This window comes from Nicotiana tabacum, chromosome 10, assembly GCF_000715075.1.
Source record: "Nicotiana tabacum cultivar K326 chromosome 10, ASM71507v2, whole genome shotgun sequence".
Classification (NCBI taxonomy): domain Eukaryota; kingdom Viridiplantae; phylum Streptophyta; class Magnoliopsida; order Solanales; family Solanaceae; genus Nicotiana; species Nicotiana tabacum.
This window is the reverse complement of record NC_134089.1, coordinates 108,023,926-108,048,378: the sequence shown is the minus strand read 5'-3', so window position 1 is coordinate 108,048,378 and position 24,453 is coordinate 108,023,926. Positions and strand designations below refer to the sequence as shown.

At 37.3% G+C, this 24,453-nt stretch overlaps 1 protein-coding gene and 2 long non-coding RNA genes across 4 annotated transcripts; 1 reads left to right on the top strand and 2 right to left on the bottom strand.

Moving 5' to 3' along the window:
• The first annotated feature begins 2,243 nt into the window (after nt 1–2,243).
• On the top strand, nt 2,244–3,116 carry LOC142165293 (uncharacterized). Its single transcript, XM_075223878.1, has 3 exons — nt 2,244–2,459; nt 2,655–2,975; nt 3,093–3,116. Exons 1-3 carry the CDS (start codon nt 2,244–2,246, stop codon nt 3,114–3,116), a joined length of 561 nt encoding a protein of 186 aa, XP_075079979.1.
• Nucleotides 3,117–4,918: 1,802 nt separating this feature from the next.
• Nucleotides 4,919–7,321, bottom strand: LOC107802624 (uncharacterized). Of its 2 annotated transcripts, none has more exons than XR_001651854.2 (6): nt 7,124–7,321; nt 6,766–6,796; nt 5,969–6,048; nt 5,776–5,843; nt 5,398–5,617; nt 4,919–5,220 (listed from the first exon to the last, which is right to left on the bottom strand). It is a non-coding gene; the product is annotated as an uncharacterized LOC107802624 (long non-coding RNA). The 2 variants fall into 2 exon arrangements; XR_001651853.2 differs by having other exon boundaries at nt 5,969–6,075; nt 7,124–7,320.
• Nucleotides 7,322–15,070: 7,749 nt separating this feature from the next.
• LOC107802625 (uncharacterized) lies at nt 15,071–16,528 on the bottom strand. Its single transcript, XR_012695686.1, has 3 exons — nt 16,059–16,528; nt 15,679–15,898; nt 15,071–15,569 (listed from the first exon to the last, which is right to left on the bottom strand). It is a non-coding gene; the product is annotated as an uncharacterized LOC107802625 (long non-coding RNA).
• Between the last annotated feature and the right edge of the window lie 7,925 nt (nt 16,529–24,453).

Sequence of the window (24,453 nt, the reverse complement as noted above, 5' to 3'; positions counted from 1 at the left end):
TCTCTGATTCGGATTAGGAATAATAATGGGAAAATCATTACTCCAATGACAGTCCTTACGAACCACAGGAGTCAAAACCTCTGTAATTTGAGTAGGGTAAGCATCAATACGATCTAATGCGGAAAACTGGTTTCTAAGAGATTCCCTGTCATGGTAAAAAGACAATTCTGAAGGGACTATCTCATCTACTAAAGGTTCGCGTAAAGGTTCAGAATGATCTTTACCCCTAGAAGAAGATTTGTGAGAAAGGGAACTTCTGGTTCTACAGGAAGGACCAGAACTAGAAGAAGGCATAGACGAACCACCTCGAGTAGATCCTAAACTACAAAGTCTACCTCCCCTTCTATGCCTAACAGGGGCATTGAAGAAGGAGTCATTAATGGAAACTCTCTCAGGTTTAGGGCTTGGAGAAGACATATCGAAGAAGAATGATTTGAGGAAGAAGTAAACAGAGATTTGGAGAAATAAGTGTTCAATAAGGTTTATGTGATAAAAGACAAGGGAAAAAATTATATTTATACCGATAAGCAACCACCAAAGGTAAAAGTGCGGAGGTGGAAAGACCATAATTATGATAATTGGCACTTCATTAATATTGGAACCGTAAAAACCTTGAAAAAGGCTACAAAAACTACAGAGCCAATGGAAAATTGATACGTGTACGAAATATTAAATGGAAGTGACAATTGAAGCGTCAATTTTCTCATAGCATTAATGGTGACAAAAATTCTCGTTTTAATGAAATGCACTTCCTAAATATTCAATTGATGAATAAATGGAAAGTGGGGGGACTATCTGTATTGAGAAAAATTGCATTTATATATGCGAGTGACATGTTGAGACACGTGGACTGGTTAAATAGTCAAAGAATTATAATTAGTCAAGAGGCACGGGCAGCAGTAGAAACGAGCAAAGGCAAAGGAAGAGGCGCGGGAGGACATTTGAAGGATTCAGCACCTGTACCTATTTAAATCATTTATCAAAAGGAATGGATCTGACCATAATAAAGAGCGCAGATACGAAATTCGACAAGCATTAAATACTGGATACGTTAGAGAATTTGTATTGATTACAATGATTGTGTAACGTAGCATTCAATGTCTTTAATTATTCATAATAGCCTCATTATGATTTGGACGAAACGCATATCTTCAAGATACCTATAAAAGCGAGGTATCTTGTCACTTGTAAAGACAAGACACAATTGGAATATACTTTGATTCACTTGTTTTTCTCCTGATTACACTCTGGTTACTCTAAATTACTTTCTTCTACATATTCTTTTGATTATCAGTAACCCGCGTTCTTCTAAATTCTAACTTTGACTGAAATTCTATTTTTTGGTTAAACAACAACCTCTTTCATGAAATCCACTATATCTATATATGCTCCGGTTACAGAGGGAACTTGCTAGTTGAGAGCTTGAGTAAATTGTAAAGAGGGGAATTTTACCACGTATTTTATACTTGTTTGTTTCATATATTTACTCTGTTTCATATTTATTCACTTATTTACTGTACCTGATATTATTGGACCACTACTAAGTGTCGAAGTCGACCCTTCGTCACTACTTCTTCGAAATTAGACTGGATACTTACTGGGTACACATTGTTTTCGTACTCATACTACACTTGTTGTACATTTTGTTGTATAGGCACATGTACGTCTAGTGGCCTAGTGGGAGCAGCTACATGATTGATATGGGGACTTAGGTGAGCTGCATCTTATGAGACGATCCGCAGTCAGCAAAGTCTCCTTCAAAGTACTTGTATTTTTCTTTTCTGTCCAAATTTATATTCCGGACAGTTATTGTTTTTTATTTTAATTCCTAATAATTGCTCATACACTTCTGACACCGGGTTCTGGGATGATGATGGGAGATTCAGTATTGAAATTGAAAAATATTATTATTATTCTGTAAAGTTCATCTTTTACTAGTTAAGTTGAAGGAAATTTATGATCTCAAAAATATAAAAATAAGAATTTAATTAACTATTTAGTGTTGGCTAGCCTGACAGTGGTGTCCAGCGCCATCACGACCTTTAATAGATTTTGGGTCGTGATGATCCCAGGGCAAAACAAAAGGATAAGTTGATTGAAAGACAGGTTAAGGTTGTGGAGGAGAAGAAATATAGCAATATTCAAGAAGGTGAAATCATGGTAGATGATGGTCTGAAGAAGAAGGGGAAGACTAGATCTTAGAGGAAGATGAAAGATGGGAATGCACTGAGAAAAGTAAATACATGCCTACTCTACATTTCCCTCAGAAGCAGAGAGGAGATAAGTTGGACAAAAAATTTGGGCTCTTTCTAGAAGTGCTCAAGCAGTTGCATGTGAATATACCTTTCATAGAGGTGCTTTCACAGATGTCAACCTATACTAAGTTCCTAAAGGAGATATTGTCCAACAAGCGAAAAGTGGAAGAGATATCGATTGTCAAGCTCATAGAGCATTGCAATGTCATTCTGCAAAATAAGCTCCCTCAAAAGTGTGGAGATCTAGGGAGTTTTACTATACCTTGCTCTTTAGGAAGTACTAAGTTTGAAAAATCTTTGTGTGATTCGGGTGCTTCTATTAATCTTATGCCTTTGTCTATTTTCAGGAAATTGGAGTGAGAGATTGGATAAATCAGATCGATACATGTATCTTTGCAGCTGGCAGATCAGACTACAATCATACCTGAAGGAATAGTGGAGGATGTGCTAGTTCGAGTGGATAAATTTGTATTCCCTATGGACTCCATGGTGGTGAATATTGAAGAGAATAGGGAGATCCCTCTAATTCTAGGGAGACCCTTCTTGGCTACTAGCAAAGCGATTCTGGACATTCAAGAAAGGCAGCTCATGCTCAGAGTGGGGGAAGAAAGGGTGGTCTTCAAGATTGAAGGAGCAATGCGAGCCCTAAAGGAGAGAACTAGAGAGAGTAAGCATGATAAATGTGGGTTGTGCCCAAAGAAGGCAGAAAAGAAGCTCTTAGTATGGATGTGTGCACTGGGTCAGGCGTGTAAAGAAATTCTGACTTCGATTCAGACCCCGACTAGATGAATCAGGGGTGTTTCCTTTACCTTTTACTTTTTATTTGTGTATCATCAGGACATGCCGCAATTTAAAGTGTAGGGTAGGAAATGTAAATATGTATGTATGCTTGACTATGAATTTTGAGGAAAGTTAGATGAAGAGAGTTGAGTGTATGGAGAAAAGTTATAATGTCGTAAGCAAGGGAAGAAAACTAGATGAAAGCAAATGCAATTCCGAGCTACAAACAATGACAATAAAATTTGGGTTTGGGTGATCATTGAGGAATCTCGAAACTGAAGCGGGTCACTATAAATGTAGCCGAAATTGAGATGGTAGAGCCAATGAAAAGGCCGCGTGTGTACCGACGCGACGTATCGGGAACAGGCGTTATCATGGCGAATGACATTATGACGTCGCATCCCTTCAATGACAAGCTTGTTCCAGAAATTACCCAGGAAAATCTGGGAAATCTCACTCTTGTCGAAGACCTTTATTCAGTTAAACAACAACAACGACCACCTAGTATAATCCCACAAGTGGAGTCTGGGGAGGGTAGGATGTACGCAGCCTTACCCCTACCTAGGAAGGGCAGGGAGATTGTTTCCGATAGACCCTCGACTAAAGAAGGTGAAGGAAGCCCTTATAGCAAGTAATAGCAAGACAAATAATTAAAAAAAAAAACTAAATCAAAGATAGCAACATAGAATATGAAAGGGGTACCGATAACAAGTAATAGCAAGATAATATATTTAGAAAAATAAATCCAAGGCAGCAAACGAGAATATGAACGAAGTACTGCTAGCAAATGTCATTTATTGTCATTTATTGCTTTCTTTCATATTCTTGAATCATTTATTACTCCATTATTGCTCCAAGATATTGTTATCTAATAGCACACGTGCGGTATTTTTCATAAATCTGAATATTAATATTGACTTAGATTAATCCCCTTCACTATAAAACTAATTGTATAAAAACCTAGACCAAAATTTTGGGTCATAGAAATCTGCCCCTACTTACAAAGTAAACATCAGCGACAAATAAAATATGAACACCGTATAGCGAATGAGAAAATTGACGCTTGTTTGCATTTGCTTTCTCCTCATCTACAGGCTTAGAAGTTCGCTTGTCCAAGGAAAGCTTTGCCAACTCAGAATTATTTTGGAACTTTCTACAATTCTTTTTAATCTGAGTGGGACCCCGAATTCACTTATATTTTGACGGCTAAAATATTTTGTTGTTTGTTTGGCACTTTCTAATGTTGTAGCAGTGATATGCACCCCTGAATTCTTAATGACCTGCCCTCCAATTTGAGGTTTGATAATGATAGTGCCAATACACTGTAAATTATACTGTCTAGGTCAAAAGTTTATTAGCCAAACTAAAAGTTAAGTAAAGCTTGATAACTTTACATAATTGGAAGTTGGAATCCTAGTTAGAGATAGCGCAAAGTCATTAACTTAATAAATTATAACCACACATTTCAGAGACTAAATAACCTACAACACTTGTGAAAAAGCTAAGAGCTTTCAATCTCAAATCACCAACTTGAGTAAATATATAACTAAGGTAGGGTGTATATAACAATAATTAGCCCTCTCGAATTAATGCATTATGGACTCATGAATAAATGGAGTTTAATTGTTTTTATGATTTTTTAATTGCTTTGATGATATATTGATCCACTTTTAGCGAACCCAAATTTATACAATCTGATTTGCAGTTCCCTAGCACACTGACCAGGTGGAAAATACTCGAGAACCGGATGGGGTTCCTTGAAAGCAAATAAAGAATAGTCAAGAGTTAGGGTCATATTTTCTTTTATTTAGAGGAAGTAAAAGCATGTAAAATATTACAAACTCACAAGCAACAACAGCATTTTTCAAGAGCAGAACAGCAAATAAAGAGGAAGAGCAGTTGTTAATAGTAGAATTGACAGTGTTCGCAACAGATAATAAGCAAGCCAAATTGAAGTGAAAACAAAATCAGCCTCAACGCTAGTAGTCTCTTAAGGCTTAATTAGTGTACATATAAATATAATAACCAGAAATTACAATGCTAATTATAGCGAGAAGTATTGACCATCTCCTCTCCTTCGCTACCTTAGTCAACCACGGGTGTATATATAGTCAAGCCTCAACTGCCCTCAGTCATATTTTTCCAAGTTAATCGCCTTGACCAGAGCTCCATCCGCGCTCATTTTCTGTCACAATTATAAAATGTAAGACATAAAAAATAACCGGTTTTCTTCTTTTAACAAATCAATGCAAGAAGATGCAATTAATCTACACTAACAGTTAATAATAGCAGGTGTCTCAAATGGTTTTATCATTGTTTTGAAGGCCAGCTAGATACATAAAAGGTACAACTCTTGCTCTACCTCTCACGTGGTTGATAATTGGAAATCCATGCTTGATTTGATTGATTTCTTGATATTTATGCCTGATTTGATTGATTTGTTGTTCGGCTTTTTCCATCCTTTGCGAGGTTCTTTGCATGTGTTTTTGCAAAATTTGCTCTATTTCCAAGCGAGTTTGCTTCTGCCGGTCCGAAGAATATTTGTGTTCATAGACCAAACCCACACCTCCGGCACCTATCGTCTAAACAACAAAAAAGAAGTAATAAATCATGTCAAGCTATTGATAGAAATATGTGTGAAGTTGAGGCGGCAAATACAAGATCCTACAACCGCTCACTAAATGTTGTTTGCTAAAATTTGAAAGTATATATACACCAATGACAAATCAATTCTGCGTACCGTGAAGCAAAGGAGAAAATGGACAGTTCGATTGCTTTCTTCTCATCAGCAAGGTCGATGCGCATTCTCTAATTCCAGAAAAAGAGATAAAAGCAAGTGTTAATACTTCTGGCCTATCTAACAAAATGAAATTCTTTTAAAAGTTTCTACAGGTTTTTCTCATATATAAATACAGAATACTTAATTCATTTACCTGTGCCATTTTGAGGACGGGTTGGTGGAATATGGGATGCAAGGCACCACCTTTGCTCAGGCTAGAAGCTAAATGCCTTGCTGCAAAACCGATAAGATGAGCGGGTGCTGACATGATGATGAACAGCTAGATTAGTGCAAACAAGAATTGTTGTGAAGCAGAATGCAAATACATATATATGATGCTGACAGCTAATTATTGAAGCAGAATGCAAATACATATGATATATAATTTGATGCATGCTAGGAGTGTCCATAGCCGGGACAAATCATGTATGGCCTCCAAGTTGGACTCAAGCCTACTTTTACACAAAGCAGCTAATACTTCAACCTCACTGTCACTTTGCTATATAGTAGATTGGCGATGCAACTGGACCAACTTATCGACTCCAAATTGAACAAACCAGCTAATATATAATACTTCAACCTCTCAACTCCAAAGTCTTTCCAAGTAGACAAACCAACAACTACTTCAATCTCTCAAGGCCAAGACGAGAGAAAGCCTAAAGCGAAAAAGATTTGAAAACTATTCCCATTCCTTCCCTTATTAAATTTTACCACACGGGCCTTTGCTCAACCTTAAATCTACGATTTGATTTTCTATGGATTTCAATGGCACTAAGTATTTGTGTCTATCAATAGTGAGAATGATGGGCAATTTCTAATGCTAAAGGACTCTACTAGCAACGGATATACACCATTCTGGGGTTTAGTCACACAACAGTGCCAACGCCATAACATAAAGTCTTAAGCTTTCTAAGAATTAATCACAAAATTAGAACTCCAAAAAAGACTTACCAGTCAGCATGATGATGTTGATTGTCGAATCCTGTGAAAAAAGGCAAGAGGTTTCAATCACAAAGTGCTGTATCAGAAATTGAATAGTATAAGGTAGGGTGGGTGTGGGTATATATAGAAGAATAAGTATGGGGAGACCTAAGCCAAACCACAATTGGATAAATTTAGGCCTCGACCCATTAATAAAAATAAAAATAAATAGTAATAATAAACTTATTAGGAATAGGAAAGGTATTGCCCGGATAAATAGCAGCTACCGAACGGGCTTCAGATGAAATTCTTGGAAAGATGGGAGAAGAAGAGAGATAGGGGATCAGCGGATAAAGGACAGGAGGGTGACGGAAAAGGAGTCAGTTACCTGCGAAGCCAAACCGTTGGTCTGAGCTTGATGCAGATGTCGGACGGAATTTGGGGAATTTGATCTTCTTGCACCCAAAGGTTATCGATCGTGTACGGGAACCAGGGTTAAAACTTCATTGTGTTATGTCATTTCTGCCCTCGATACAATTTATGGTTCTCTCTACGCTGAGGGTACTCTCTACCATAAAATTTATAGATACTCCGTCCATTCCAATTTATGTGAACCTGTTTGATTGAACATGAAGTTTAATAAAAAATGAAAATTTTTAGAATTTGTGGTTCTAAGCAAGTCAAATAATGACCTAGATTATTTGTATGGTTATAAAAGCTTCTCATTAAGAGTAAAATTATAAGTTTAAGCTAAATTGTTACTAAATTTAGAAAGGTGTCATTCTTTTTGGAATGGACCAAAAAGGAAATAGGTTCACATAAACTGGATCCGTTTTAAAGGGTATTTTATACCCCGCTTTTATTTTAAAATTCAATCTCTTTTCCCAATATTAAACAAATGACATTTTGGTTCTCTCATCTCAAACATTAATTGACATAATAGTTGATTGATCATCAAAGGGTTAAAATATAACTATTCTTATATTCTTAACTAAGAGGATGCCCTAATTAATTATACTAGTCTTACGGTATGCACTGTACGCGTATACACTATTTCAATGGATAAAATAACTATACAAAATTTGTATAAATTTTATATTAAAATATTATATAAAATAGAAGCGCATGTTCTTGAAAATGATAAATGTAGATCCTATATACCCAACTCAACAAAAGAAGAAACTGCTATTCTCACTCATCAGTTAATATATTCAACTAAAAATTTATTTTAGATTTATAATAATTTAAATATAGTAGATATACATAGTTTTTCGCATGTATCTTATTAATCATTACAAAATTTGTATAAATTATCTCCCTTTCTCATCTTTATATATTTTAAATTCATTAGGTAATTACAGTACTTTTTTGGGTCAGGTAATTATAGTATTTCTCGACACAATTTATTAATCTTCATCTGGCCGCATTGCATCAATATGGATCCAATAATCCATTAGGTGTACATTCAGAATGATAGCAGCTCTCTCCTCCCTATAGCAGGCGAGGCAAAAAAGACTACTAATGCCCCTAGCATTTCCCTCTTTGAGTTGGCCTATCAGAAAGAAAAAAACAAGTGAATGCGCTCGTCATGATCGATGCACGTCCTAGCGTAGTGCCCTGCTTGCTTAGCAACGAAAGTTACGGGTAAGAATGAACGACTTTGCGGAAGCCGATGACTACTATGATTTATGGGTTTTTGACGAGTTCCAGAACCACGAGAGGGAAAACGACATGGGAGAAGGCGTATATTCGAAGAACGCAAATGTTTTCAACAATACAACCCGAGCGACCAGACTTAACATAAATGTAGCCACTGGACCCATTCTAAAAAGGACCTTTTTCTCAAGATATCTTCCAAACTGTTGGAGTCGTTGCTCTCGTCCCTTTCACTCTTTAACCTGATCTCTACATTTATAGCTTGAAAAAGTAAAAGATGGTCACCGTTTTTTCCTCCGACTTTCACTCTCATTCGCGAAGCGAAGAAAGCGGGCTTTGCCCTACCCCCAAAAAAAGTACAAACTAGTCAAAGGACAACCTGCCTTGTTCTTCTCCCGTTCGGGACCCATATGGTTTTGGCTTGGAGGTCAGAAATCTTGACCCATGAAATACCTCGAGAAAGAGGGATCTCCGAGATCCATGGGAGATATGTCTTTTGTAGGTGATGAAAAACGGCATCCCACTGATCCCCGAATCAGCTATGTAGGTCGGTGGCTACCTAAGGAAATTCCGATTCGATCCGCCAAAAAAGACTCGTGGGAAGTAGACAGAGACTTAGTTGATACAAACCTATGAATAGAAAAACGAAGACGGGTGGACCTTGAATTAAATCTGAGCCTCATTACTCTTTACTGCATGCCTCCCTGCCTGTTTTCGTTTCTTTTTTTTTTAGAATACCTGCCCTGCGCATGGGTCCATAACTTCTCATCTTGTTTTGTATTTGATTAGAAGTCTCATTTCAATGCTGCGGTTGATGACCGCAACAATAAAGCTTGGCAGGTAAGCTACCTTGAGCCATCTTCGGCTTCGATTCGTTACGCCCAAATAGCAGACCGACTAATGGGAATCGAGACATCACCGTTTTCTCCTCACCCACTAAAAAGAGAAGAGGCCTTGGACCACCTTAAGCAAAATAGAGAACTAGGGGACCCACCGGGAAAGATACAGACTTTAGAGCATCAAGTCATACACAAATCGGAGTGACTTCACTACTGTCCGCCCTTACACAGTGTCCCCCCAAGAAAAATGAAATGCGATACCGGCCTAACCAGTCGTACTCTGACCAGGCTTCGAGAAACTTCGCCCCTTGAAAGACAGCGTAATAGCTCACTGATCGAGTGCTCTTGCACTGAAGATGAACTGGGCTCATCGCATTCCATTCATGACCTAACGACTATCCCTCTTTCTGGGAGGGAATCACTTGCTGGATCGAGCTCCGCCTTTTCTTTTCCAATTCCTTCTTTTTGTTCTACTTAGGTGGAGCAATCCAAACTCTCGACAGAATATAAAAGAGAACATGGCCATGGGATAGTTGAAATCTATAGTAATGCTGATTGGGGTGGGTCAGTAGAGGATAGGAGATCAACTTCGGGATGAGAAAAGATCGTTGAGAAAGCATCTTGAGAAAAAGCAAACTTCTAAGGGCCACCAAAAAGAAAAAAACAAAACATAGAGATACTGTTCCCAAAATCAAAAAAAGAAATAAAAATGAGCCAATTCAATAAAACAGGAGGAAAACGTGAAAGTTACCAAAATTTTTACCAAATCAAAGAACAATGGAAAGAGAGTTACCAAGTGGTACTTGGTTCGCTCTATTTCTTTATCTCCCCATGAATCGTATGTTTGTAATAGTAGGGACATAATTTTTTCAATTCTAATCGATTAGGCGTATTGGTGCCGGTTCTTTTGAGTAATATATCTAAAAATACCTCTTGTGTTCCCAACAAATAAGTAATTTTTTTATATCCTTCTGTGAATCGTACGAGCACATCCTCTGTCACCCCCACCGTGCTTACACGGCTTTATACCCCAACCCAACTTGCTCTGGCCCCGGCTGGTGGGTGGGGGTAGAGCCTCTAGCGCTTTGTAAGCTTTGTTTTCCTCTCATTAAGGTCCTTTTGAAATAATTTTGCCTGACCCGTCGTCGGTTCGGGAAGAACCTCGATTTCAAGTTGTTAGTGGTGATGTTCGAGCACCTCGGAAGGTTTAGCTCATTGGCTGAGTAGCTCGAAGACTTGTGATTTGGAGCTGACATGGTCAAAGATCATTTGCCTATTGAGGGAAACTTGTTTTAACAGGTTCTTTTCGAAGTAGATTCGAAGTAATGGCTTGTGATTTTGTTTAGTGATGGTCGGGCGTCCCTGAGTCGCGTTAATTTGGCTGGTGCAGCCATTTTGACCATAGTCATATGCGTTTTGCTGGTGCCATTTTTGATCTCGAGTGATAGTTTAGGTGTCTCTATCGAGGGTATGCCCTTTCGGGAGTCTTACAAATGTGACATATAGCCTAAACTTCGGGATCTGAGTTTTATGCCTGTAGTAAGTTCTTACAAAATTTGTCATGCATGTTGAGGTCTTACAGTTAGTAATGCATATTGAGGTCATACAGTTTGTCATGCCTGTTGAGGTCTTACAGTTTGTCATGCCTGTTGAGATCTTACAGTTTTTGTTGCTATGTAAAATAGATCTGGCTAGACCGAGTCTGCCCGCTCAGGGTCTTATCGCCTCGGGTTTTCCAGTGTATGGTGATTGACGACAGTCTCTGAGTCATCGAGTTTGCTTAGGCTCGAAGGTCGTTATTCGTGAGCTCGAAATTGCCTCGTTGGGTCCTTATGAGCCCGGGGTTCCAACCATGAGGTCGTGTGGGTGCCAAATCATTGACGCCAAGTCTCCGAGTATTTAGGCACGTATTCGATGGGGGAACCCCTACTATAATCATGCTAAACTTTCCTATGGAGTACGAGATGCTTTTGGGTGAAAGATACTCTTTGATTGCTTGACGTGAATACATGACGTTGAGTTGCTGTAATCCCGGCTCATGCGAACACGGTTCGTTCGACCGTTTGGCCCAGTACATCATTTCCTACTAGAACCTCGTTTGTCATTTCTCAGGAAATGCATTGGCGTTGCCTCGTTAAAAACCCGTTCGGGTTAAAAAAAACTCGGTCGAAGGAAAAGACTGTGACGTTTAATCGAGGATATTTGTGGGATTTTGCGATCGGGAGCCCTAGCAGTAATACCGCCCATGAATCAAAGGTGTCTATTTGTCAAAGGCATTGTTCTACTCCTTTTCTTCCTCCTCAAGAGCGTCCAAGTAAAATATAGGGTGGTTTCCTACCCATATTGCTGATTTCGTGACCGCTTAGGCTTGGTTTACTTTGGTTTGAATGTAAACTAAAATAAGCGGCATTTATCCAAACAAAGGGAACCATCATTTGATAACCAGAGTCATTCTTTGATAAATGATCACTATGAATCAAACTAATAGAATTTGATCGGATAGCGGATCTTAAGAGGCGGAAAAAAAGGAACCTTGGCGACCTAGAGATCGCGGAGTCCGCGCCCGTGCCGAAAGTGAAGAAGCTTTCCTCTCCTTTCAGTCGAGCACGCCCGCCCTTTAGCACTTCATTTCCCGAAGTGGAAGTAGGATAAAGGAAAGTGCACTCGATCAATTACCATGCCGTGTCGTAAGACAAAAAGTCACCCGCAGGAACCTAAAACCAATATCTTGGGGGAAAGGCCTCTACTCCCGAGCCAATTCAAAAAGTCACTCGATCAGTTTTGCCCTCGATACAATTCATGGGCACTCTATACGCTGACCACTTAGAGCCTGTTTGGATTAGCTTATAAACATTAGGTGCTGAAAAGCACTTTTAAGTGCTGTAACTGATTTAGGGCCTGTTTGGCCAAGTTTCTAGAATGACAAAAGTACTTTTTTACTTCAAAAAAGTACTTTTAAAAACATTTAAGCTGTTTGGCCAATAGAGAGAAGTACTTTTGGCCAGCAGCAGAAGCAATTTTTCTGCTTTTGGAAAGAAGCAGAAAATTCTAGCTTCATCCAAGAAGCAGAAGTGAAAAATTAATTTACTCAAGACAAAACTATCCTCACCATAAATTTATATTTTTCAAATTATCCCTTACTAATTTAAGTTTTTTCTTTTCATTTTTGTTTCTAGTTTTTACCATTCTTTTAAAATTAAAGATATCATATACATAAATTATATTGTAACTTTCCAAATTCTTTATTGACTTTTCTTGTTTTTGATTTGTTCTTTGTGTAATGTCTTGTAACTTTCCAAATGATCTTCTTCTTTTTTGACACTAAAGCAAATTATCTATATCCTTTTTTTGGATTATCAAATCTCTTCCTACAAATAATCATTTATAATTTCTTCTGCTATATGTTGTTACTTCTCGAATCTTTAAAACAGTTATCAAATCTAATTTGTGAAAATTACCTACAAATAGGTAATAAATTTACAATTCTAACGCATAATGTATCTATATATTATTAATAGAAGAAGAAAAAGGATCACACATTAAGCCAAGTGGCAGCCTGACAATAGGCCACTTGGCAATTTAGGACAAAGTTAGTAAGGTTAGGTAATACTAATTAGTTTTTTTTTTGAATTTAAATTTTAAAAAAATTATACATTATGTGTTGTTAATAATTCGTTATTATTTTTAAATTTGAATTTAAACATACTTAACTATTTTTTTACAAAAAAATTTATTTTATATATTAAAATTATTTTTATTTTACGTTCAATGCCATCTTTCAAGTTTGACATTCAGAATCATCTAGTTACAATTACCATGGCTATACATAATTTCATCCGACGATATTCTTCTACCGATAAGGAATTCAATTATTATGCTAATGAAGACATTACTGCAGAGATTGGGGAAGGAGATGGACCTTATGATATTCCTTTAGAAATGCAAGGCAAGTCTTCTACTAATATGGAGGCGTTGTGATAGACGTAGAGATGAAATTGTTGAGAAAGATTATCATGTGTGAGTGACTTTACTTATTATTTTATGGTAGATTATCACTATATAGTAATTTGTGGAATAGAGTTCTAATTGATATTGAATGATGTATTTTGATGATTCAAATCATCATGTAACAATAAGTAATTATACTAGATAATAATATATGCTTTGGTATAACTATATGTGGAAAATTGATTTAAATCTTTAATATGATTGTTTACTTTATGTTTTATGTTTTAATTAAATAAAATAAAAATAATAGTCGCTTACGATAAATATTTGAGTTCATTTTTCTCCTTTAAAGAATTATAAGACCTTTGTACTATCCTTTTTGATAATCTGACGCTCAAAAGTACTTTTTAGAAAGATTGGCCACACAATTAGTTTACCACATTTTGCAAAAAGTACTTCTTAAATAAATTGGTCAAACACAAGTTATTTTTTTTCAGAAGTATTTTTGAAAAAAGTACTTATGAAAAAAAGTACTTTTCAAAATAAGCACATTCTGGCAGCTTGGCCAAACGGGCTCTTAATAAATAAGCAGTTACGTGTTTGGATACAAGTGCTGAAATTGATAATAAGCTACTGCAGTATTTGATAAAAAAGTGTTGATAAGCTCTTTTTCTATTCAAATGACTTAAATAACCTTAGAATTGTTTACACTTATAAGAGCGTAATTTCTCCAAAATTTTAGATTCCAGATCGATTCAAATACAAAATATTCTATTTGTTATTTTATTTTAAATATAACAATGCTTAGATATAATAATTTTTATGATAGATATAATTTATTTTATGATAAGCATATAATCATAAATTATAATATAAATTGACAAAAGTTTCTTGATAAAAAATAAACCTAAATAGGACAAAATAGTTGAAGAGAAACAAACATTATCTTCATCAACCACAACACTTAGAAAGCAATACACCAAAAATTTGATATGTCCTTATTTATTACATACAGTTCAAAAATTAATACACAATCACATAGATACATATATGCAAAGGAATATAGAATTTGCTTGTCTTAAATAGTCAATGAGAATTGCAAACATGAAGAGGCCCGGGAGGGGGTGGGGGTAGGGGTGGGGGTGGGGGTGGGGGAGTTAGGTTAAATAGTCAATCGATGTAAGAGTTTTGTTGTAAAAAGGAATATTTTAAGGATAAAATAGTAAAAATTTTGGTCAAACTTAAAGTGTTTATAAGCTAAAAATTCATAAGCTAGGGGTGACCAGCTTATGGCTTTTGGCTTATTTTTGACTTATAAGCACTTGGCTTATAAGCAGTTTTAACTATACCAAACTAGTAGATAAGTCGAAAAGTGTTTTTAAGCTAGTTTGACCAGCTTATAAGCTTAGCCAAACACCCTCTTAACCGGATTTTCGCACTCAAAACAAACAGAGGTGGCTGACTGCTTGTTCTTAATTATAGTACTACACTTAGGGGTATCAAGTTAGGTTCGGCCGGTTATTTTATAAAATTCATATCATACCAATTTTTCGGTTATTCTATTGTGTATAACAAAAATTAGACTTTTCGAATAACATAAAGAATAAATGATAATCACATGAGATCAAACTAGAACTCCAAAAAGACTTTCTTGGTTTTCTCATAATGTTGACACTTGTTTCAGAGACTGAATAACTACAACACTTGTGAAAAAGCTAGAGCTTTCAATCTCAAATCACAAACTTTAGTAAATATATAACTAAGGTAGTGTATATATAACAATATGGAAACACCTATAGACAAACCAGGTTTGGAAAACTTTAGCCTAGTCGGATTATGGACTCATGAGTCATGAATAAATGGAGTTTACTTGTTTTTAATTGTTTTGAGGACATATTAATCCACTTTAGTGAAATCAAATTTGTACAATCTGATTTGCAGTTCCTTAGCACTCTGACCAGGTGGAAATACTCAAGGACCGGCTGGGGTTCCTTGAAAGCAAATAAAGAGTAGTCAAGAGTTCGTGTCATATTTTCTTTATTTATTTAGAGGAAGCAAAAGCATTTAAAATTTATAAACTCAAAAGCAACAGCATGATTTTTCAAGAATAGAACCGCAAATAAAGAGTAAGGCGAGTTGTTTAGAGTAGAATTGACAGCGTTCCAAGGAGAAGTGGGTAGATAAAACACAGAGAACACTAATAATTCAGTGAATACGAGCGAGGAAATAGTATCATTAATTAACACGCAACAGATTACAATGCTAAGTCACCTTCTTTCCTTCACTACCTAAGTCAGCAACGGGTTTACATCTTCGATCATCAACTGCCGTCAGTCATATTTTTCATAGTTGATTGCCTTGACCAGAGCTCCATATCCGCCCGCATCGCGTCTGTCACAATTACAAAATGTAAGACCTCAAAAATAACTGGTGTCTTTAATGGTTTTATCATTGTTTTGAAGGCCAGCTAGATACAGGAAAGGTACAACTCTTGCTCTACCTGTCACGTGGTTGATAATTGGAAATCCACGCCTGATTTGATTGATTTCTTGATATTTATGCCTGATTTGATTGATTTTTTGTTCGGATTTTTCCATTCTTTGCGAGATTCCTTGCATGTGTTTTTGCAAAATTTTCTCTATTTCCAAGCGAGTTTGATTCTGCCGGTCCAAAGAATATTTGTGTTCATAGACCAAACCCACACCTCCGGCACCTATCGTCTAAACAACAAAAAGAAGTAATAAATCATGTCAAGCTATTGATAGGAATATGTGTGAAGTTGAGGCGGCAAATACAAGATCCTACAACCGCTCACTAAATGTTGTTGTTTGCTAAAATTTGAAAGTATATATACATCAATGATAAATCAATTCAGCATACCGTGAAGCAAAGGAGATAATGGACAGTTGCCTCAATTGCTTTCTTCTCATCAGCAAGGTCGATGCGCATTCTCTAATTCCAGAAAAAGAGACAAAAGCAAGTGTTAATACTTCTGGCTTATCTAACAAAATGAAATTCTTTTAAAACTTTCTACAGGTTTTTCTGATAAATACCGAATACTTAATTCATTTACCTGTTGTATTGGGAAAATTGCATTTATATATGTAAGTGACATGTTGAGACACGTGGACTGGTCAAATAGTCAAAGAATTATAATGAGTCAAGAGGCACGGACAACAGTAGAAACGAGCAAAGGCAAAGGAAGAGGCACGAGAGGACATTTGAAGGATTCAGCGTCCGTACCTATTTAAATTATTTATCAAAAGGAACGGATCTGACCATAATAAAGAGCGCAGATACGAAATTCGACAGACATTAAATACTGGATACGTTAGAGAATTTGTATTGATTACAATGATTGTGTAACGTAGCATTCAATGTCTTTAATTATTCATAATAACCTCATTATGATTTGGAGGAAATGCATATCTTCAAGATACCTATAAAAGGGAGGTATCTAGTCACTTGTAGGGACAAGACACAATTGGAATATACTTTGATTCACTTGTTTTTCTCCTGATTATACTCTGGTTACTCCAAATTACTCTCTTCTACATATTCTTTTGATTATCAGTAACCCGCGTTCTTCTAAATTTTAGCTTTGACTGAAATTCTATTTTTTGGTTAAACAAATTGGTTCCGTTACCGGAAATCTGATAATCTATTTTCTTTTCACTTGACCTTCCTTGTTACATCAATTATGTCGAATAACAATGACAACACCCCAGGAAACCAAGAAAAGCAACAAAGTCAGGGAGGCCCACAGAATATTAACATTCAAGTTCCAACTCCGCAGGACTCTCCACGGCAATCTCGAGAGGGTACTCCTAATGGATCTCAAATAAACGAGTATGCTCAATTTGAAAATGCTGAAGCTGTTGATGAAGCTTTGCAGAAATTAATTACTGCTCGGGTCAACAAAGCTGTTGAGGCGCTTGTTAACCAGTTACCTGTTGCAACACCCACATCTTCTCCAAATAATAACATTATAGAAAACCCTCGTTCCGGACTTGTTAATTCAGGCAGCGATGGAACTCCCAGTAAACCGCAGGAGAGAGAACCAGATAATGTAATTAATTCTGATTTACAAAATTTAGTACTAACCTTGCAGAGACAGCTCAAGGAGCAAAGTGAACGCATAGAGCAGATATCCGGGGTGCCGCCCATAATCAAAGGGGTAGACATGGACAGATATTCACAACAACCCTGGAAGCCAAGTGCTGCCCCACTCCCAATTCCAAAAAAAGTTCAAAATGCCTGATATTCCAAAGTATGATGGAACAACAGACCCACGAGACCACGTGACTGCATTCACAACGGGCGTAAAAGGCAATGATTTAACTAAGCAGGAGATCGAACCAGTATTAGTCAAGAAATTTGGCGAAACACTCACCAAAGGAGCACTAACATGGTATTCCCTTTTACCTGAAAATTCTATAAACTCTTTTGGTGAGCTTGCAGATTCTTTCATCAAAGCACACTCGGGAGCCCAAAAAGTGGAAAAAAGAATGGAGGATATTTTCAAAATTAAGCAAGGAGATTCAGAATTGCTTAGAGAATTCGTGGACAGATTTCAACGCGAAAGAATGACATTGCCGCGTGTACCTGATAACTGGGCAGCTATAGCTTTCACAAGCAATTTGAATGAAAAAAGCTCGGAAGCTACGAGGAGACTCAAGGAAAGCCTTCGAGAATTCCCAGCTACAACGTGGAATGATGTTTATAACATGTATAACACGAAGTTGAGGATTGAGGAAGATACCGTTCCCCGATCTCAAAAAGAAGAAAGTATACGTTCAAGACGTGCAGAGAACGAAAAAACATCCGGTAAAAATAGGTACTAGCCCTATATGGGACCTGCGGGGAAAGACTCACGGTCAAAATAGGGTAATCAAAGGCACGATCACAGATCAAGAAACAGAGAATCAGGTTCTTCATCAAGATTTAGGAACGAGCGAAACAATTATGAGTCACGGGATGATAATAGAAATTTAAAAGCGAGATTCGGAGGTTACAACTTCAACGTCAGCACCTCTGAGCTCGTAGCTGTTTTGAAAAGCATGGGAGATAAGGTTCGATGGCCAAAGGAAATGAGATCGAATCCAAACAGGCGCAACCCTAACCATTGGTGCGAGTTCCATAATGATCATGGGCATAAAACAACAGATTGCAGATTTTTACAAAGTGAAGTTGATCATTTATTAAAACAAGGATATCTTACTGAGTTGTTCAGCGAGAAAGGCAAGCACGCTTACATGAAGAACAGGCAGGAGCCTCCAAAACCATCTTCTCCCAAAAGAACTGTTAATGTTATAAGTGGGGGTGAAGACATCAATGGTGTGTCATATACTGCAGCTAACAAAACTTCCAAAATAACTATTACCCAAGGGAAACGGGTGCGGCATGTTCTAGAAGAAGGCAATATTACATTCAATGATGCAGATACAGATGGCGTATTAATCCCTCATAACGATGCACTGGTAATATCTTTAATTGTGCATGATACTAATGTGAAACGAGTTTTGATTGATCCAGGTAGTTCCGTGAACAATATTTTGCTAAGAATGCTACGTGAGATGCAAGCTGAAGATGGAGGAGTAATACCAAAGGCGCATACTCTATCTGGATTTGATAATTCCAGTGTCGTCACAAAAGGAGAAGTAACACTCACCACTTTTGCTGAAGGGGTCGTCAAAGATACAAAGTTGCAGGTAGTAGACATGAAGATGGCTTACAACATGATTCTGGGGAGACCATGGATCCATGAAATAGATGTTGTTCCTTCAACCTTGCATCAAGTTATCAAATTTCCATCGCCGTGGGGAATTTTGTTAAATTCGCGGAGATCAACATACGTCCAGGGCTATTAACTCCGTCGCAGATACAAGCACGAGAAGTGGAGGCAAATAGCAATCACAGAAGGCAGTTGAGGATACCACAACACAAACCTCAACTGAACAAGCGTGAACAAATGTAGACTCAAGGCCTGATACCATTCAAGAACCAAAAGAGAATGAAGATATCAAAACAATGATAGAGGAATTAGAACCTGTCATGTTATTCGCTCAATGGCCTGATAAAAAAGTCTATGTCGGAGCTAATCTTGGACAAGCAATGAAAGGTAAGTTAATTAAATTTTTGAAAACTAACATGGACTGCTTTGCTTGGTCCCACTCCGACATGACAGGAATACCACCGGAGGTGATGACTCATAAACTAAATGAAGATCCGTCATATCCTCCTGTGAAGCAAAAGAAAAGAAAGCTGGGAACTTTCAAGAATTAGGTGATTCAAGTAGAAGTCCAAAAATTGCTAAAAATTGGTTCCATTCGAGAGGAAAAATATCCTAACTGGTTAGCCAATACTGTTGTGGTTCCAAAGAAAAACGGTAAGTGGCGGGTTTGTGTAGATTATACAGATCTTAACAAAGCCTGCCCTAAATATTCTTTTCCACTACCACACATAGATCAATTGATTGATGCAACTGCAGGTTACGAATTGTTAAGTTTTTTAGATGCATATTCAGGTTATAATCAGATTAAAATGGATCCAGCAGATGAAGAAAAAACTTCATTCATAATAGACAGGGGGACATATTGTTTTAAAGTAATGCCCTTTGGTCTAAAGAATGCAGGTGCAACGTATCAGAGGTTAGTTACCAAAATATTTCAGGAATATTTATGAAAGACAATTGAGGTATATATAGATGAGATGCTTGTTAAAACTCAGTACTCAAAAAATCACATATCACACTTATCTGACATATTTTCAATTTTGCACAAATTTAATATGAAGTTAAATCCCGAAAAATGTGCATTTGGCGTTGCATCAGGCAAGTTTTTGGGTTTTCTTGTTTCTAACCGTGGAATTGAAGTAAATCCTGCATATATTAAAGCCATTGAGGACATCCTTGACATACTTTCAAACAAGAAAGAAGTTCAAAGATTAACAGGGAGAATTGCGGCCTTGGGAAGATTCATCTCTAAATCATCAGAGAAGTGTTTTAAATTCTTGTCAGCTCTTAAGAAGCAGGATCATTTTGAATGGAATGAGGAATGTCAACAAGCACTTATGAATTTGAAAACGTACTTATCAAATCCACCTTTGTTGGCAAAACCAAAGGCTGGGGAAAAGCTACTCCTCTACCTTGTTGTTTCGGAGGTGGCGGTAAGTGTTGTTTTGGTCCGAGAAGAGCAAGGTAAACAATCACCTATCTATTGCGTAAGTAAATCTTTGTTAGATGCAGAGACGAGGTATCCTCAGTTAGAAAAACTTGCACTTGCGTTAATCATGGCATCTAGAAAGTTAAGACCTTACTTTCAGTGTCATCCTATCGTTGTGGTAACTACCTACCCTTTACGTAACATATTACATAAGCATGATTTATTAGGTAGGTTAGCTAAGTGGGCAATAGAGTTAAGTGAATACGAAATTGCTTACCAACCTAGAACTGATATAAAATCACAAGTATTAGCTGATTTCATGGCTGATTTTAGTCAGGAAATACAGTTAGAAGCAGAAAAAGAATTACAGGTGTTCAATGGAGCTAACCCAGGAACTTGGACTTTATTCACTGATGGCTCATCTAACGTGAGAGGAGCAGGTTTGGGGGTAGTAATGGTACCACCTACGGTGAAACCATTCGGCAAGCTATTAAATGTCATTCCATAACTAACAATGAGGCAAAATATGAAGCTATGATTGTAGGTTTAGAACTAGCACGGAAATTTGGCATAAATCAGATTATAATCAAGAGTGATTCACAACTCGTAGTTAATTAAATGCGGGGGACTTATACAACCAGGGAAATAAGGATGCAACAGTACTTGGAAAAGGTACGGGAATTGATAAAACAATTTCAAGATTGGAAGATTAGACAAACACCCAGGGACAAAAATCTTGAAGCAGACGCCCTAGCAAATCTCGCATCTGCGGCCGACGTGGCAAACGATGCAAATGCCTCAGTGATACATTTATTTCATTCAGTTCTTGATCCTGATGCGAATGAGGTAAATTTTAATAATTTAACCTAGGATTGGAGGAATGAAATTGTTGCTTTTTTGCAGTATGGAACTGCCCCTCATGACAAGAAAAAGGCTTATGCGCTTCGAAGGCAGGCCGATCGGTACTGCTTAAAACAAGGCAATCTATATCGTAAAATGTTTGGTGGACCCTTAGCAAGATGCCTTGGACCTTTGCAAACAGAATATGTAATGAGAGAAATACACGAGGGTCATTGCGGGAATCATGGAGGTGGAAGATCACTAGTAAGAACCTTAATTAGGGCAGGTTATTACTGGCCTAAAATGGAAGAGGAGGCAGAACGTTTCGTGGCCAAATGTGATAAATGCCAGAGGTACGGTAATAATATGCATAGACCTGCGGAATTATTACATCTGGTCATTGTGCCATGGCCATTTATGAAATGTGGAATGGATATCGTAGGTCCATTACTGCAAGCAAAAGGACAGGTAAAAGTTTTGCTTGTTCTCACTGATTATTTTACTAAATGGGTAGAGGCAGGTGCATTCTAACAGGTGGAAGAAAAGAAAGTCAGAGATTTTATTTGGCGGAATATCATATGTTGATTTGACGTACCAAAGGAGATCGTATGTGATAATGGTCCTCAGTTTATTGGAGCTCAGATCGTGGAATTTTTTCAAAGCTGGCAAATTAAAAGGATTACGTCAACACCTTATCATCCGGTGGGTAATGGACAGGCAGAATCAACGAACAAAGTCATTATCAACAATTTAAAGAAACGACTAGAGGAATCAAAAGGAAACTGGCCTGAAGTGTTACCTGGAGTTTTATGGGCTTATCACACAACTGCAAAAACAAGTACAGGTGAAACACCGTTCTCATTGGTTTATGGAGCTGAGGCTTTAATTCCAGTTGAGATAGAGGAACCAAGTACACGGTTCACACAGGCGACACAAGAATCTAATGATGAGGAGATGCAGGTCAACCTAAATTTACTCGAGGGGCGGAGAGAAGCTTCTTTAATAAGAATGGCAGCACAAAAGCAAGTCATAGAACGATACTACAATAGAAAAGCACGCCTCAGGTTCTTCAAAATTGGAGACTTCGTGCTTAAAAAGGTTTTTCAGTCTACAAAGGTAGCTAACACAGGGAAATTGAGTCCAACATGGGAAGGACCCTACAAAGTGCGTGATGTTTCAGGAAAATGAGCATATGAACTGGAGACAATGGATGGCAAGATACTACCTTCGCTTTGGAATGTTGTTCATTTAAAGAGATACTATTTCTAAGGAAAATCCACGGTCAGGTATAACCATTTTAAATCTCATTTTTGAATTGTTAAAATTTTACTAACGATTTTAGATGATAGGCAAAACACTAACCCGTACTAAATGATGAGTCACGACCTGCAAGGCACATGGAGTAACTTAAAATTCCTGGCCTAGGGATACAATTATTCTAATAGAGATGCGAACGGGTTATGTAGTCTTCATCTATAATCGTCCCTCCGAGTCCCGTATGTTTTTCGTTTCAGGAAAAAGGACCAAATGAGAGAAACTATCAAGTGCTCGAGACTTCATACTTCAACACTCAAATACTTGGGGGACTACATAATATACACGGACATGTGTATAAATAAGGCAAAGAAGATTAAGGAAAAATCAAGCCTGAAAGAGTCAAGTGCAGAGTAAAAGTCATAAAGCCACGAGCTAAGGCCAAAGAAAAACCTCACTATAGTTAGGGTAAAGGCTATGTACTAAAACGAGTTATAAGGAAAAACCCCGTGTCTATTATTCTTCTTTAAATCTGTTACAAGAAAAACAGTTACTAGAAAGTTATAGATGTAATTCAAATACATGTAAAGTTTTATTCGGAACTAGACAAGGATCAAAAATAAAAACTTGTCAAAGTTATTTCAGAGAAACATGTGTATTCCTATTTCTTTTGTCGTATGATAATACTATTATGAAGTTGAGACGTCTTCTTCATTAAGTATTGGAATATAAAAGGGCCCTCTTTTATAAAACTCAAGTTTAAATTAATCATGAGGTTAACAAAAGTATTTTTCGGAAAACAAAAATGCAAATTATTCTGTAAGTCCTTAAAAAAATAAAGGCGAGAATAAAGCAAGCAGAAGTTTAAGAAAAAAAATTCTTAATATGTAAAAAAAAAATCTAAGACTAAGGTCGAACTTAGTCATAAAACTATGAAATTGTTTAGATTTCCCCATTAAAAGACTTGGGGACTGACGTTTCTAAAATCAACCCTCAAATGAAGTTAAGGGTTTGATTACAATCTTCCAAAATCAAAACAAAAACAAAATCATTTGACTGATTAAAACCGGTCACTGAAAAGTTTGTGGTATTGAGGCAGGAACGTCAATAGCAGCAGGCTTAATTTGGGCAGGTGCATCAGCAGGCTCGGTTTGAACTTGGCTTGCAGCAACGGGCTCGATCGGGTTTGAAATAGTCATGATACCCGTATCAGCTTCAACATTCATGAGAGCTTCAGCCACGGGAACTTCATCCACGGGAGAAGGGAAGTCCTGAGTTTGTTGAGCCTTTTCAATGGTTTCGTTGATTTTAGCTAACTCCAACTCCAGGTTGAAGTTTTCTTGGCCAGCTTCAAGTAGGGTATCACGACGGGAATTCAAAAAAGCCCAACTTGCCTCAACAACAGATTTTTCTTCAAGGATCTCTTAATCCTTTTCCCAAGCAGCGATCTCATTTTTTAGCTCTTCATTTTCAGCCAAGGCGGAGCTGTGAGAAGCTTGAAGAGAGGCGTGAAAGCATTCTAAAGCACGCACCTTATCAGCTGAGATTATGAGGTCTTCTTGTGCTTGAGTCAAATTTTGCACAAGCTCCCCAGCGTAAACTTCCTTTTGGTTTAAAAAAACCTTTAATTCTCTGATCTCTTCACTAGTTTTAGATAGCTGCTCTGAGAAGGAGGACTCGAGACGCTCTTTGTCTTTCTCTGTTTGGTGTGAAGAAGCTTTTGCAACCGTCAATTCTAAAGTTAAAGCCCATACTCGCTGCTCTAAGGTATTCTTGCTCTCTTGTAAGCTCTCTATATCAAGCTGAGCACTCTCAAATTTCCCCTTCCAATTGGTTGCTTCCAATTGAGAGTCGTGTGCTGTCTTATCCAAAGGGGCAATTCTTTTCATCAACTCTGTGCCGATGAGATTAGCCTAAAAAGGGAGAGAAGGAAAATACCTTCAGAGTGGCATGCACGATATCATTCATTAAAGTCAAGGAAATGTAGCTCTCCGGCTTTGCTTTTTCAATTGGGCCAA

Bases quoted from the DNA above. Each gene is read 5' to 3' on its own strand.
- LOC142165293 (XM_075223878.1), top strand. From the start codon at position 2,244: ATGCCTACTCTACATTTCCCTCAGAAGCAGAGAGGAGATAAGTTGGAC. The intron at 2,460-2,654 runs GTCATTCTGCAA...GTATCTTTGCAG, and splicing joins AGCTCATAGAGCATTGCAAT to CTGGCAGATCAGACTACAAT. The intron at 2,976-3,092 runs GTATGGATGTGT...GTGTATCATCAG, and splicing joins AGGCAGAAAAGAAGCTCTTA to GACATGCCGCAATTTAAAGT.